We start from the raw sequence: 15,122 nt of genomic DNA, 5'->3' as shown, positions 1-15,122 counted from the left end.
TGAGCGACAACAAAAGGACATATCTAGGGGTAGGGGTAGCCGCATTTGGATTGGGCTTAGCCAGAGCACCTATAAAACTCCCTTCAACAGCAGCCCGTGTATGTGGTATTTCTGACTGGCTAGACTGGAGGTTGTTTGCAGGTAATCAAATTGGCAACGATATTGTCCATCGAAGGAGGCTTCACCGATTCAATTTGCCAGCCAATTGAGAAGTCGGGCCGAGAGGAAACACGGATAAAGAAGTAATGCTCTCTCCAATGTTTATTCGAGGAAGACATTTTATCAAAAAAAAAAAAACTACGCCCACTCGAGCTTGAAACAAAAAAGTGTCTGGCTCAGACAAACTTAGGATAGTAAAAATAATGGAATACACAAGGCACTAAGGGGATGTCGTGTAGACAAAATAGTACGACTACTCCACACAACAACCTAAAGGAGTTAGGTACTAATTGGTATAAAGAGATGTGAAATATCTATAAACTTTGGAGAAAAATGGGTAAATAGGAAAACACAGGTCGACGTAAACTTGGTCTTTAAAAAAAGGGGAGAAAGCCATCATCCGACAGATGAGGATGATCATAAGAGGAAGGGATGACGATTTGATAATCAGTGGGGAAGCGATAGGTGAGCTTCATTTGGTCGATTTCGTCACTGTTGAATTTAAAGGCGGTGGAAGTATACCAGAGCTTGAGGATAGCTGGGGGAGGATGAGGAGATTCAGCCATGAGGTAGGAAGAGGGAGGAAAAACTAGGAAGATCAAAGATTCGATGAAAGAGAGGAAGAGAAGCTTACTGTGAGGAAAATTGCCGGCCGAGGATGATGGTGAGGGCAACGAAGACGATGAGGGGGATAGAAAGAGTATGGGGTTTGAAAACCTAGAGAGTGACCACTCTCAACCGTGTGATTAGGGACTTTGGAAAAGGGGAGTTCATCTCGACCGTTGCTTTCAAAAAGGAAGCGATCACATCAAATTCGAGCCGCCGTCTGTTACATCATGCATACGATGGCATGCAAGGGTGCCACGTGGCATTCTACTACAGGCGGCATTAACGATAAAATAGAAAGCATGATTATGAGGTATGACAGAGTGTGCCCTGCATTAATGAAAGAAGATTTGAGCAGTTTTCAAAAAATTAAAGTGACATTAGCGGCAATTAAAAACCATTACTGTCGAGAGCAGAGCTCAGCGAGGAATCAGAAAATTGTCTAAGTGTCGCACACGATAGAGCCAAACGACGGCTATAAAACTGAGTGTCTTCGTTATCAGCAGTCGAATGATGGTTATAAAACATAGGGTCTTCACCATTAGTAGTTGAACGATGGCTATAAAACCGAATGTCTTCGCCATGATCAGCAGTCGAATGACGACTATAAAACCAAGAGTCTTCGCCATCATTAGCCAAACGACAGCTATCAAATTGAGTGTCTTCGCCGTTAGCAGCCGAACTGCGGTTATAAAACCTAGAGTCTTCCCCCATCAGCAGCTGAAGGGCGGCTATAAAATCGAGGGTCTTCGCCATCAGTAGCCGAACGACGGCTATAAAACTGAGAATCTTCGCCATCAGTAGCTGAACGACGACTATAAAACTGAAGGTCTTCGCCATCAATAGTCAAACAACGACTATAAAAACCGAGGGTCTTCACCATCAACAACCGAACGATGGCTATAAAACCAAGGGTCTTCACCATTAACAACCAAACGGTGGCTATAAAATCAAGGGTCTTCGTCATCAATAGTCGAACGACAATTATAAAATCAAGGGTCTTAGGCATCAACAACCGAACAACAGTTATAAAACCATGGGTCTTCACCATCAACAGCCGAACATCTGCTATAAAACCATGGGAGAACATCACTCAAACATTTTGAGCCCGTCGTAGAAGTGCTTCTCGAATAGCCGCATCTCCGCTTTGGGCCTCACCAGCCCGATCTCCACGCCGCCTTCCTCCTGCCCGCTCTCCGCCACAGAAATGGCACCGGTCTTTACGATCGACGTTATCTCCACCTTCTTCGGCTTCCCCCATCCGAAATTCACATCGTACACCTTGAACATCGGCGATCCGGCGACGCTTAACGAGTCCGCTTCACTCAGAGTCTTGAAGAGTTCCGGCAACTCTTTGGCGACCTTTAAAGGATTATCTTTGAACACCTCGATCGCTTCCCCGATTAACCTCGCAGCCGCCACCACTCCGTTTTCGTTCGTGAGAACCCAGGCCTTCCCCTCCGCGACGCAAACGCCGATGCAGTTCCCGAAGAACACCGCCGGGATCGGCGGCTTCAGCCTTGACCTGCAGTCGGCCGCGAATGCCATGAAGATGCGCTTGTTACTTATTTCCGTCAGCCGTGCTTTGACGTGGCAAACCCACACGTAGGCGAAGGCCACGACCACGGTGGAGCAGCGAAAAGAAAGATCGCCGCTTTGCGTCACCAACTCTTTCAATTTCTGAATGTGATTTTTACCGATGGTGAAGGATTGAAGGACGGCGTCCGGCGGCGCTTTCTGGTGCCCCATAGACCGGATCGATTGCCCCTTCATAAACCCGTTGTAAAACACCGAGTAGATATCGTTGGGGTCGGTAATCACAGTTCTGTCGATCACCGGAGGCACCACCACTCCGGCTCCTGCGCATGCGGCGGCCCACGCGGAAATAAACCGAATCGAGCTCGAGCCATCGCAGGCGGCGTGGTGCACGGTGACGCCTACCGCGACGCCGCACTCAGGGAAGAGAGTGGCCTGCAAGGCCAGCACCCGGAGGCCGTCGCCGTCCGTACTGGATGGGGGGAGCTCAGGAAGCAGGGGAAGCAAGTCGTTCACCGGTCGGGGGTAGTCTCCAGAGAATTCGTCGAAGTCGCCGCTGTACTCGGCGACAGTGAAGGGAACAGAGTCGCCGTCAGCATAGTGAATTTCGTATCCGTCGGAGCCGGCGGCGGAGCTGCGGATCTTGCCGGCGAGTGGGTAGAAGTGGCGGAGAGCGGCGGAGAGAGAGGACTTGAGGGTGGGTACGACGGAATCGATGAAGTGGGAGACGGAGACGGCGAGGGGGTAAAAGAAGATACGTTCGACCGATCCGGCATGCAGCCACATCAAATCGAAGTAGGCGAGGGACAAGGCGGAGTCGTCCACTGTTCCTGGAGGCGGAGAGACTTGATACCTCCCGATAATCCGGAGCTCCGGCGACGAGGTCGATGGCATCGTGACTTGGGTGGTCGTGAACGCGAGCCTCGCTGCTTGAGCTTGGCAGGTGACACCGCTCCCAAATGCCAATATGAGCATGGACTAGTTATAGATGGCGGTCCTGCGCATCTTGACCTGGGCGATGACGTGCTCCCCACGTGACCACCAGCTGGCTTTACAGGCAATCTTCCAGGGAATTTTTTATTTACAATATGACACATTAATGCTATATCAAAAAGTGAAAAGTGTTATTATTCTATTCTTAATAAAAAAATTCTCCGTACAATTTTTTATAAATACTATCTTAGAAATCATTTTTTTTATTTATTATTTTTCCTTTTAATATTAATTCTAATATTCAAATTTATTTATTTATAATTTTTAATTAATAAATTAATTAATTATAATTTTTAATTAATAAATTAATTAATTATAATTTTTAATTTAATTTTTAAAAGAAAATAATATAATTTTAACCATTAAATAAAACATTTAAATTGTTTAAAACTTTAAATATATAATATTATATGTTTTTTTAATAATTAATGTCTCAATTTTAAAAGAAAAAAGAAATTTAAAAAAAATAAATAGAATCTGAATTAAAAATTTTAAAATTCAAACTTCATACTCCTCATTTAGTTCAATTTTATAAATCTTTTACAAAACTTGCATCACTTCCTAATCTCCACGTGTCAAATTAAATTACACAGCTTCTACGGGAATTCCGCACGTTCCACGTGTCAAATTTAAAAAAGTTTTTGCATAATTTTTTAATATTAATTCGAATCGGGAGTCTGAACATATGACTGAATCAAATTTTAAAGTGAGTTTAAATTAAACTCAAATTTACCATTTGAACGCCTTTATTTTATTCTAGATAGTTTAGCCAGTATCCGTCTGAATAGAGAGATGATGTGCTGTTTAAAGGTGACATCGAGATGGCTGATATATTAATTGAAAAAAAACTTTATGCTAGGAAAAGATACTGCTAAGTGTTCTCGAAGCTAAGAACTATAAATCTATATACATCTGTCACAGATGGAGCTAACGAAAATGTTTAAATGAAAATTAGAGACTTTCATATAGATATTCTAACGGTCAAATCAGAATAGTAATCAAGTGAAATTGAGAAGAAAATGAACAGTGCAATAACAGTCTAAATGTGTGAGTGTGCGGATGTGCATGTATTCATGGGTCTCCCTGGCCAATGGAGAGAACCTCTTTTTATACCGTCTTTCATAACCTCCACATTAATGAGACATTAGAGAATGTCTAATGTCAGAATATATCGGTGGTAGAGTATGTACGATAGCCTTTCTATAAGCGGAGGAAGACTCCATTGCATGCATATGCCAAAGTAATGGCATATTCCCTAACAGGTTGTTACTATTTTTCTGACAATATTGTCTCCTAGCGAGTGTCTGACTGGCTCTAAGCCAGTCGATTGTAGACTAAGAGTCATGTTCCTATGGAAAACTAAGTCCCGTAAGTCCGACTAACGCTGGAGCTGGGCGGATGTAAATTGAGAACTTTGCATTTAGAGAAGTGGAGAGTTGAGTCCCTAAGGTCCGACCGGCCTTTGGGCCGATCAGGTTTATGTTGGGGATTTGGAATCCACTCAGACAATATATCCGATCGGACTTTATGTCGGCGGTTCATCTTGCATTCAGCCGCTATACTTGAATATAGAGTTTGGTCCAGCCGAGTAATGTGTCTAGCGTGCCTGATCAACGTTTTGGTCTGATCGGCCAGAGCACCCAGTGGTGACGCTGGACTTATTTCCACATAACATCAATACAACCCGAGAGTTGACCCTTTCTTGACTTTAGCATCCACATTAGCCGACTTTCTTGACGTCAAACCCAACTTTGGGGGTCCCACATTACTCATCGTATCACTAGCCTCCTTTTCAAGTCTAGTCAAAGAAGACAGCAAACTTAATTGACTAGACACTTGTGTTCTTTAGTGTTATTGACTTGGACGCTCGGTCCTATTTCTGGCGTTTGAGTTTTATGCTGGGAGTATTGCCCATTCGAATAGTTCGCAGTTGTGGTTAGAGTTGAGAACGTGCGTGAAAGCAAACTCACTTATAACTCGCCCAAGAGTCTAGAGCATAGGCGCGAGAGCATGCTCACTTATAACTTTGCTGAACGACACAAGAGTCTGGAATATAGGCGTGAGAGCATGCTTACTTATAATTCAGTCGAACGACACGAGAGTCTGGAACATTAGCATGAGAGCATGCTTGCTTATAACTCGACCGAATGACACGAGAGTTTGGGAGCACGGTGCATGACCCGAATGCCTTGGAAAGTGAAGGCACGGTGCATGATATGAATGTTAGGGTCCAAATGTGATAGAGTGGGCGTGAATAGCTCGTCGCACTCATCGTAGCTTGCTTCTTGATGATGATATGCAGTGGAATGTACAAGAAACAAAAATACAACGCTAACACTGTTAGGATCCTTCGTACGGCTAGAGAGGGGGGTGTGAATAGCCGACCCCAAATCTCTCGCGTTTCTTCCTACAATTCGTTAGCGCAGCGGAAAATACAAAGAAACGAAAGAGAAGAAAACCAAACCTTAACACGAGGATGTAACGAGGTTCGGAGTTTAGGGCTCCTACTCCTCGGCGTGTCCGTAAGGTGGACGAGTCCAGTCAATCCGTCGGTGGATGAGTCCCCGGAGAACCGGCTAATACAATATACTCCTTGTGGGTGGAGAAACCTCGCCACAAACGTTTGCAACAGCAAACAAAGAGTACAAAAACAAAGAGTAAGCAAGAAATACAATAAGAATACACAAGCACTCTACCAATCTTGCTTTCTCGTCGACTGGAGTCCGGATGAAGCAGCAGCTTCAAAAACTCTAACAGCAGCAGCTGCACACGAAGCTTTGGACGAGCTCAACAAAACTCAAGCACAGCAGCACTTAGCAACAGGAAGGAGGAAGAAGAGTTGTCGCACAGAAGATGCCCTCGATCCTTTTATACCTGCGAAGAAGAAACAGAAGAAACTAGCCGTTGCGTCGCAACGGCTAGAACTCTGATCGGTCACCAGACCGATCAGCCTAGGCGTATGAACCCTCTGTTCGACACCTGATCGGTCCCCAGACCGATCAGGTGTCGCGATCGAATCCCTGATCGGTCTGCGGACCGATCAGGCTCTGTCCTGATCGGTCCCCAGACCGATCCCAGCTCTCCCAGCTCTCTCACAGACAGAGAATCGCACTCGTCTCTTGATCGATCGTGGAGACCGATCGGCATACACCTGATCGGTCCCTGGACCGATCAGGAGCTTCTTTTCTCCGCTTCTGATCGTTGCCTGATCGGTCTGTGGACCGATCAGGAACTCCACAGTATGCTACTGAGTGGAATCTGATCGGTCACAAGACCGATCAGGAAACACTGAGTATCACTGGATCGGTCTGGAGACCGATCCAGAGCTTGGTTTTTGCCCAAACCAAGTCCAAACCAATATCCGGTCAACCTTGACCTATTGGTTCATCATGCTTAGCATCTGGTCACTCCCTTGACCTGCTAAGACTCCCCACCAAGTGTCCGGTCAATCCCTTTGACCTACTTGGACTTTCCAACACCAGAAGTCCGATCATCCCTGATCCATCTGGATTTTCCAACACCAGAAGTCCGATCATCCCTGATCCATCTGGATTTTCCAACACCAGAAGTCCGATCATCCCTGATCCATCTGGATTTTCCCTTGCCTGGTTTCACCACGGACTTTCCAACCGCCTAACATCCCAGTTAGGACTTTCCCACCGCCTCACTCACCGGGACTTTCCACACCGCCTAACATCCCGTTAGGACTTTCTCATTGCCTAACATCCCGATTAGGACTTTCTGTCCAGTTTACTCACAGGACTTTCCTTGCCTAACATCCCAGTTAGGACTTTTCCTCGTGCCAAGCTCCCTGCTTGGACTTCTCCGTGCCAAGTCTCCATACTTGGACTTTTCCAGTGCCAAGTCTCCATACTTGGACTTTTCCCGTGCCAAGTCTCCATACTTGGACTTTTCGCGTGCCAAGCTCCCTGCTTGGACTTTTCCCGTGCCAGTCTCAATACTTGGACTTTTCAGGTCAACCAGGTCAACCTTGACCTACGGTTGCACCAATAATCTCCCAAACATCTATTCTTGTCCCATATCAAGAATAGAATTCTCTCACGAGTGTCAAACATCAACATGCAACTTAACTAGGTCAACCTTGACCTAAGGTTGCACCGACAATCTTCCCAAGTCAAACATCAAAATACAACTCGAGTCAAGTCACCTCGAAGCGGGTCAACCAGGTCAGCCTTGACCTAAGGTTGCACCAACAATCTCCCCCTTTTTGATGTTTGACAAAACTCATAATCAAGTTAGGTTAACCCGATAACCTAACTTAGGTTTCCCAACCATCTTCCAATGTCCAATGTTCTTTCCTTGAACATTCTCTGGACATTCTCCCCTTAGGTTAACCCGATAACCTAACTTGGGTTCTCCAATAATTCTCCCCCTTTTTGACACACATCAAAAAGAATTCCAATGTTCTACCTTGAACATTCCTTGACATTCTTCCCCTAGCTTAGGTTAACCCGATAACCTAACTTGGGTTCTCCAATAATTCTCCAATGAACACTCTCCCCTTTTTGACACACATCAAAAAGAAAAAGGAGAGTATCAAGGTCAAGAGTTTCTTCCTAATGAAAGTCCCATACCTTTCATTGAAACTCTTAATTTCCCCCTTGATACTAAACTCAACAATCAACTTAGTTATAACCCCATATCACTAATCCTCAAAAGTCTTAAGGAGTAAAAACTCCTCCTAAAAGTCAACTCCCCCTTGACAATTAGGTAAAACTCCCCCTAAAGGTCAACTCCCCCTTGACCATTGCACCAACAATGTCTTGGAGAGTTTCAAACCCTTAGAAACCACAAACTTTCACAGCTGGAATTTCAGATATACAGTTGAAATTCAGCTTTTGGCATGCCCTGATCGGTCACCAGACCGATCAGGATCCCATTGGATCGGTCCCCAGACCGATCCACATTCACTGGGATCGGACTGCCTCTTACTGGATCGGTCTCCGGACCGATCCACACTTCCCTGGATCGGTCCAGTGACCGATCCACTCCTTTCTGGATCGGTCCAGTGACCGATCCAAGATCCCTTATCAGAATTCCTGAATTTTTACCCGAAATTCAGAAACCCATAAACAATTCTAGAAAATTTCAAAAATTATGAAACTTTGAGGATACACTCCTCATAACATATACTATCAAGGAAAAATAGTTTTTTATGAAAATAACTTCCATTTTTCAATCTTGATACAAAGTTCAAAAACTTTGAAATAGTTCAAGTTTAACTCAACTTTGTATCACAATGTTCAATGATGAATGCTATCACTAGGAAAGCTTCATCAAGGTTTTTCAAATCAATTTTAAAATGCTTTTAAAACCATTTGAATTTAGGACCATAATCTTAGGGCTAGATGTATATGACTTGTACACAAGCTTTCCCTATGATCCTCCTTTCTTGAATTAGGCTCATCTAGATACAAGGACTATGCACCTTGATCCTAACTCATGATCCTAATATCTCACACACATCTAAGGTGTATCAAACCATATTCAAGTCAATTTGATGTGAGATATGGGTTTAGGTATCTTAGACTAAGGTCTCATGCATTTTCTAAACACAAATTTGATCTCAATATCAAAATGTGTTTTTCATCCTTAAATCAATTCAAGTGATTATTAATGCAAGAGATGATGACATGGCATAAAGTTTGAAACTAAACTAACACATGACATATAGATAACCTAATCATTATCATGACATTTCAAATGATAATTAAATTAAATATGATGTCATGACATGACATATGGCAACCAATCATGGCAAGTTAGCACAAATAAAATATCTAAATTCCCTATCTAAGTATCCTTAATCACTTAGCTAACTTAAATTCTAATCCTAGATTGCCCAAAGTGCTCCAAGAAAATGTCAAAACCCAAATTGGCATTTCTTGATCTCTTGTTTGATTTATACCATTTAAAATTTTACAAGAGTAGCACTTCTAAATTAAGGCCCGGATTGCCTTGATTACCTAAGAGAATATCAAAATCCCAATTTGATATTTTTCTAGGTTTTTCCAAATTGTGCCAATTGAGATTAAAAATGAGATTTCCAATCTTTAGGCACATTTAACTCTTCAAAGGAGTAAATGATAATTCATTTCATTTTCAAAGGTTCACAAAACCTTGAAAATGCTCCTTGAGTGTCAATTTCCTCAAAGTTGGGTTAACTACCCTTCTTATTGGAGTTGACACTCTCTAACCCATTTATGGGGTAGAGAAGATGCTCCTAGGAACCCAATACCTATTAGAGCTCATTGGGTTCACTAAATATTCACTAGGGATAACTTCCCTAGCAACCCTCCTAATGACCCTCTTAGGCTTTGAAGCCTTGGTCATTTGGGTCTCATCAAGGTCAACTATAGGGGTGACTCCCCTTGTAACCTTGGTAATGGTCTTCCTAGCCCTAGGTTTTGTTCCATAATCAAATGGAACATTGTGGTAAGTGGGCTTGACCATTTGGGACTTAGGTTTGTGACCCAAACCTTTCTTGTCCTTGGACTTGGATTTTTGACTCTTAAACCCTAGAGATGACTTCTCCATGTTTTTAAGAGCCTTTTCTAAATTATCAAGTCTTGACCTCAAGACTTGATTTTCCCTCTCCAATACCTCAAGTTTTAATTTGTCATTTTCTCTTGAGATATTCCTAGGCATGTGTCTAGTCTTCTTGGGATTTCTACCTAGGTTTTCCTTAACTTTAGAAGCGTTAATCCTAGGGTTGGTATTTCTAGTGTTATCCTTACCTAGGCTAACATGTTTAGCTCCTAAACACATGTATTGGTTCCTAAAGTTAACATGCTTATCATTATTAACAATTGCAACAAAACTACTAGCATGAGTTTTATTAGAATTGCAATAATGAACCTTAGAGGTTACCTTAGGGTTTGCCTTAGCTCCCCCTATCGATGTGCCCGGTCTCTTGCCCTTGTGAGGTTGCCTCCCCCTCGGACATTGGCTCCTATAGTGTCCCCTTTGCTTGCATTGGAAGCACACCACGTGCTTCTTGCCTTTGCGTGTTGGGACTCCGGCTACCTTGACCTTTGGCGCCGGTGGAGTCTTCCTAACTCTCTTTGGACATTTGCTCTTGTAATGTCCATACTCCCTACACTCAAAGCATAATATATGTAATTTATTTGAAACTAAAATGCTTGAGTTACCTAGGGTTTGGGATGGATGACTCTCTCCTTCATCCCTTCCGGAGGTAGAATCTTCTTCTTGCTCCGATCTTGAACAAGAGGAACTCTCCTCCTCTTCTTCCTTGGATGTTGAGTAGCCCTCAACTCCCAATTCGCTCCCTCCATGATGTGAGCTACTTGGCTCACTAGGCTCCTCTTCATGGCTTGAAGTGGAGCTCTCCTCATGGTACTTGGCCAAGTTATCCCATAATTCCTTGGCATTGTTGTAACCTATCTTACACAAGATGTTAGTAGGCAATGAAAATTCAATTATTCTCGTTACCTCTTCGTTGATTTCGGATTTGTGAATTTGTTCTCTTGTCCACTCCTCCTTCTCAAGTGGTTTTCCTTCCTTATCCACCGGAGGAGTAAAACCTTCTTATACACAAAACCAATTCATTATGTTAGTCATAAGAAAGTACTTCATCCTTACCTTCCAATACGCGAAGTCGCCACATTCGTAGAAAGGTGGAATGGTGACATCTTCTCCATAGAGATCCATTCTCTAGCCCGTGCTCCCCCGGGTGTTGATCCGTCGAAGAGCGGCCTCGCTCTGATACCACTTGTTAGGATCCTTCGTACGGCTAGAGAGGGGGGTGTGAATAGCCGACCCCAAATCTCTCGCGTTTCTTCCTACAATTCGTTAGCGCAGCGGAAAATACAAAGAAACGAAAGAGAAGAAAACCAAACCTTAACACGAGGATGTAACGAGGTTCGGAGTTTAGGGCTCCTACTCCTCGGCGTGTCCGTAAGGTGGACGAGTCCAGTCAATCCGTCGGTGGATAAGTCCCCGGAGAACCGGCTAATACAATATACTCCTTGTGGGTGGAGAAACCTCGCCACAAACGTTTGCAACAGCAAACAAAGAGTACAAAAACAAAGAGTAAGCAAGAAATACAATAAGAATACACAAGCACTCTACCAATCTTGCTTTCTCGTCGACTGGAGTCCGGATGAAGCAGCAGCTTCAAAAACTCTAACAGCAGCAGCTGCTTTGGACGAGCTCAACAAAACTCAAGCACAGCAGCACTTAGCAACAGGAAGGAGGAAGAAGAGTTGTCGCACAGAAGATGCCCTCGATCCTTTTATACCTGCGAAGAAGAAACAGAAGAAACTAGCCGTTGCGTCGCAACGGCTAGAACTCTGATCGGTCACCAGACCGATCAGCCTAGGCGTATGAACCCTCTGTTCGACACCTGATCGGTCCCCAGACCGATCAGGTGTCGCGATCGAATCCCTGATCGGTCTGCGGACCGATCAGGCTCTGTCCTGATCGGTCCCCAGACCGATCCCAGCTCTCCCAGCTCTCTCACAGACAGAGAATCGCACTCGTCTCTTGATCGATCGTGGAGACCGATCGGCATACACCTGATCGGTCCCTGGACCGATCAGGAGCTTCTTTTCTCCGCTTCTGATCGTTGCCTGATCGGTCTGTGGACCGATCAGGAACTCCACAGTATGCTACTGAGTGGAATCTGATCGGTCACAAGACCGATCAGGAAACACTGAGTATCACTGGATCGGTCTGGAGACCGATCCAGAGCTTGGTTTTTGCCCAAACCAAGTCCAAACCAATATCCGGTCAACCTTGACCTATTGGTTCATCATGCTTAGCATCTGGTCACTCCCTTGACCTGCTAAGACTCCCCACCAAGTGTCCGGTCAATCCCTTTGACCTACTTGGACTTTCCAACACCAGAAGTCCGATCATCCCTGATCCATCTGGATTTTCCAACACCAGAAGTCCGATCATCCCTGATCCATCTGGATTTTCCAACACCAGAAGTCCGATCATCCCTGATCTGGATTTTCCCTTGCCTGGTTTCACTCACCAGGACTTTCCAACTGCCTAACATCCCAGTTAGGACTTTCCCACTGCCTGGCTTCACTCACCAGGACTTTCCACACTGCCTAACATCCCAGTTAGGACTTTCTCATTGCCTAACATCCCAGTTAGGACTTTTCCACTGCCTGGCTTTACTCACCAGGACTTTCCGACTGCCTAACATCCCAGTTAGGACTTTTCCTCGTGCCAAGCTCACTGCTTGGACTTCTCCGTGCCAAGTCTCCATACTTGGACTTTTCCAGTGCCAAGTCTCCATACTTGGACTTTTCCCGTGCCAAGTCTCCATACTTGGACTTTTCGCGTGCCAAGCTCCCTGCTTGGACTTTTCCAGTGCCAAGTCTCAATACTTGGACTTTTTCCCGAATCAGGTCAACCAGGTCAACCTTGACCTACGGTTGCACCAATAATCTCCCAAACATCTATTCTTGTCCCATATCAAGAATAGAATTCTCTCACGAGTGTCAAACATCAACATGCAACTTAACTAGGTCAACCTTGACCTAAGGTTGCACCGACAATCTTCCCAAGTCAAACATCAAAATACAACTCGAGTCAAGTCACCTCGAAGCGGGTCAACCAGGTCAGCCTTGACCTAAGGTTGCACCAACAAACACAAGGATTTACTTGGTATCCACCTCAAGAAAAGGTGACTAATCTAAGGTTCCACACGCGACACATACTCCACTAGTAAAAACACTCCTTTATGATAACTATCAAAGGCGAAGAAACCTTGTACAAACTCACACAGTAATAAGAAGAAAAGAAGAAGCAAATACAAGTAAATCTTATTAGATTTTATACAATGAACCCTAACTAACTTCTCCTTCTTGTTTGGAACGCCTCTTGATCTTGGAAGTGCAAACACACCTTGCTCCAAGAAGCTTCAAGAACTGGCGGTGAGCTTTGGAGATATCGCAGTAAAGTTCGGAGAAGAATCGGGCGAAGAAGTGTTGAAGAAGATGCTCGCAACAGCTTTATTCAGCGCCAACGGTTGGATCCCAATCGATTGAATTGCTCTCTATCGATTGAGGAGGCTTTGGATCAATCGGTTGATCGATCCAGAGCGCATCTATGCTCTCGGAAATCATTTGAATCGATTTCCTAATCGATTCAACATGTCTTGCACGATTTCCAAGGCTATCACGCGATTTCCCAGCCTCCCAATCGATCGCCCGATCGATTGGAGGCTCCCAATCGATCGCCCGATCGATTGGGAGGAGCTTTTATCACGACACCCGTTCAAATCGATCAACCGATCGATTGAACTATGGTTCAATCGATCGGTTGATCGATTGACCCATTTATATTTTCCCTAATCAAGTCCAAAAGACCTAAAAACCCAACATCCGGTTAACTATGATCTGTTGGGACATCATGCCTAACATCCGATCACCTCGACCTACTAGGACTTCCTCACCAAGTGTCCGGTCAACCCCTTTGACCCACTTGGACTTTTCTTCTCGTGCCAAGTATTCGGTCAATTCTTTGACCTACTTGGACTTCTCAATACCAGGTGTCTGGTCAACCTTGACCCACCTAGATTTCCACATGTCTGGCTTCACTCACCAGGTCTTTCCATCTGTCTGGCTTCACTCACCAGGGCCTTCACCTAGCTTCACTTACTAGGATTTTCATACTATCTAGCTTCACTCACTAGATCTTTCACCTGACTTCAATCATCAGGATTTCTCAACTGTCTGGCTTCACTCACCAGGACTTCTCCTCTGCTTAGCTTCATTCACTAGGTCTTTTATCTGACTTCACTTACCAGGATTTTCTAACTGCCTGGCTTCACTCACCAGGACTTCCCAGTCAATTATCCAGTCAGTTTTCACCTACTTGACTTTTCTTCACATCTAACTAGTCAACCTTGACCAGAGGAGAATTGAACCAATAATCTCCCCAAATGAACGATTGCACCTAAAATCTTCATGTATTGTTAATCATCAAAACCCAAACATCAAGCCTCAAACTTGAGTCAACTTAGGCTTAGTCAAATCGGTCAACTTTGACCCAAGGGATATTGCACCAACAATCTGTAGGACCGTTGGGCCGGCTAGGAGGGGGTTGTTGGATATCCTGCTAACACAAAAAGGAAAACAAACCCTCCTCGAACTCTTTAGGCTAACACTTGCATAATTAAGTTAAGCAGATAAATTAAAAGCATAAAGAAAAGCGAGGCACAAAAGATTTACTTGGTTACAACCGATGTGGTTGTTAATCCAAGGAAGATTAAGCTCAATAAAACTCCTTCGGGCGGAGAAGCCTCGTACAGCGTTGAAGTGCAGAAAACAGAAGCTTAGACTAAAAGAGAGTGTGCAAGCACTGGATTTACAATCAGTGAGTTCTGTTTAAGCTTCTGGACCAAGGCTATATTTATAGTCTTGGTCCGGGCGCCCTGGGGGGGATAAATTTTATCCCCCAACGGTCGGATCGAGTCAAAACTCGATCCTGTTGAAAAGTCGATTCCGGGCGCCCGGAAGGGTTCCGGGCGCCCCGGTAGGTTCCGGGCGCCCGGAGCCCTAAGGTCAACATAAGTTGACTTTTTGACTCCGGTTCAACTCGTCTCAGTTCGGCTCGTCTTGGTCCGGGTTTGTTCGCTCCGGCTCCGCTAGCTTGGGTGATCTCTGCCATCCGGAATAGGGCTCACCCAAACCCATCTTCCGGTCTTCTCGAGCGTGCTTCCCTCTGGCTTCTCGTCCCTCGGAATTGCCGCGTGTTCCTTCTCGTCCACCAGGGTACTCATCCGCAGACTTCGTCCCTCGGTCGCACCCCGTGCCGACCTTCACGCT

The 15,122-nt window shown here is 44.7% G+C and overlaps 1 protein-coding gene across 1 annotated transcript; it reads right to left on the bottom strand.

Moving 5' to 3' along the window:
* Positions 1–1,854: 1,854 nt before the first annotated feature.
* On the bottom strand, positions 1,855–3,276 carry LOC122025110 (phenolic glucoside malonyltransferase 1-like). The gene has a single exon (XM_042583870.1). It carries the CDS (start codon positions 3,274–3,276, stop codon positions 1,855–1,857), a length of 1,422 nt encoding a protein of 473 aa, XP_042439804.1.
* Positions 3,277–15,122: the final 11,846 nt, after the last annotated feature.

This window comes from Zingiber officinale, chromosome 9B (assembly GCF_018446385.1).
Source record: "Zingiber officinale cultivar Zhangliang chromosome 9B, Zo_v1.1, whole genome shotgun sequence".
Classification (NCBI taxonomy): domain Eukaryota; kingdom Viridiplantae; phylum Streptophyta; class Magnoliopsida; order Zingiberales; family Zingiberaceae; genus Zingiber; species Zingiber officinale.
Note: the sequence above shows the minus strand (reverse complement) of the source record. Positions and strands in the feature narration are given on the sequence as shown.

Bases quoted from the DNA above. Each gene is read 5' to 3' on its own strand.
- LOC122025110 (XM_042583870.1), bottom strand. From the start codon at position 3,276: ATGCTCATATTGGCATTTGGGAGCGGTGTCACCTGCCAAGCTCAAGCA.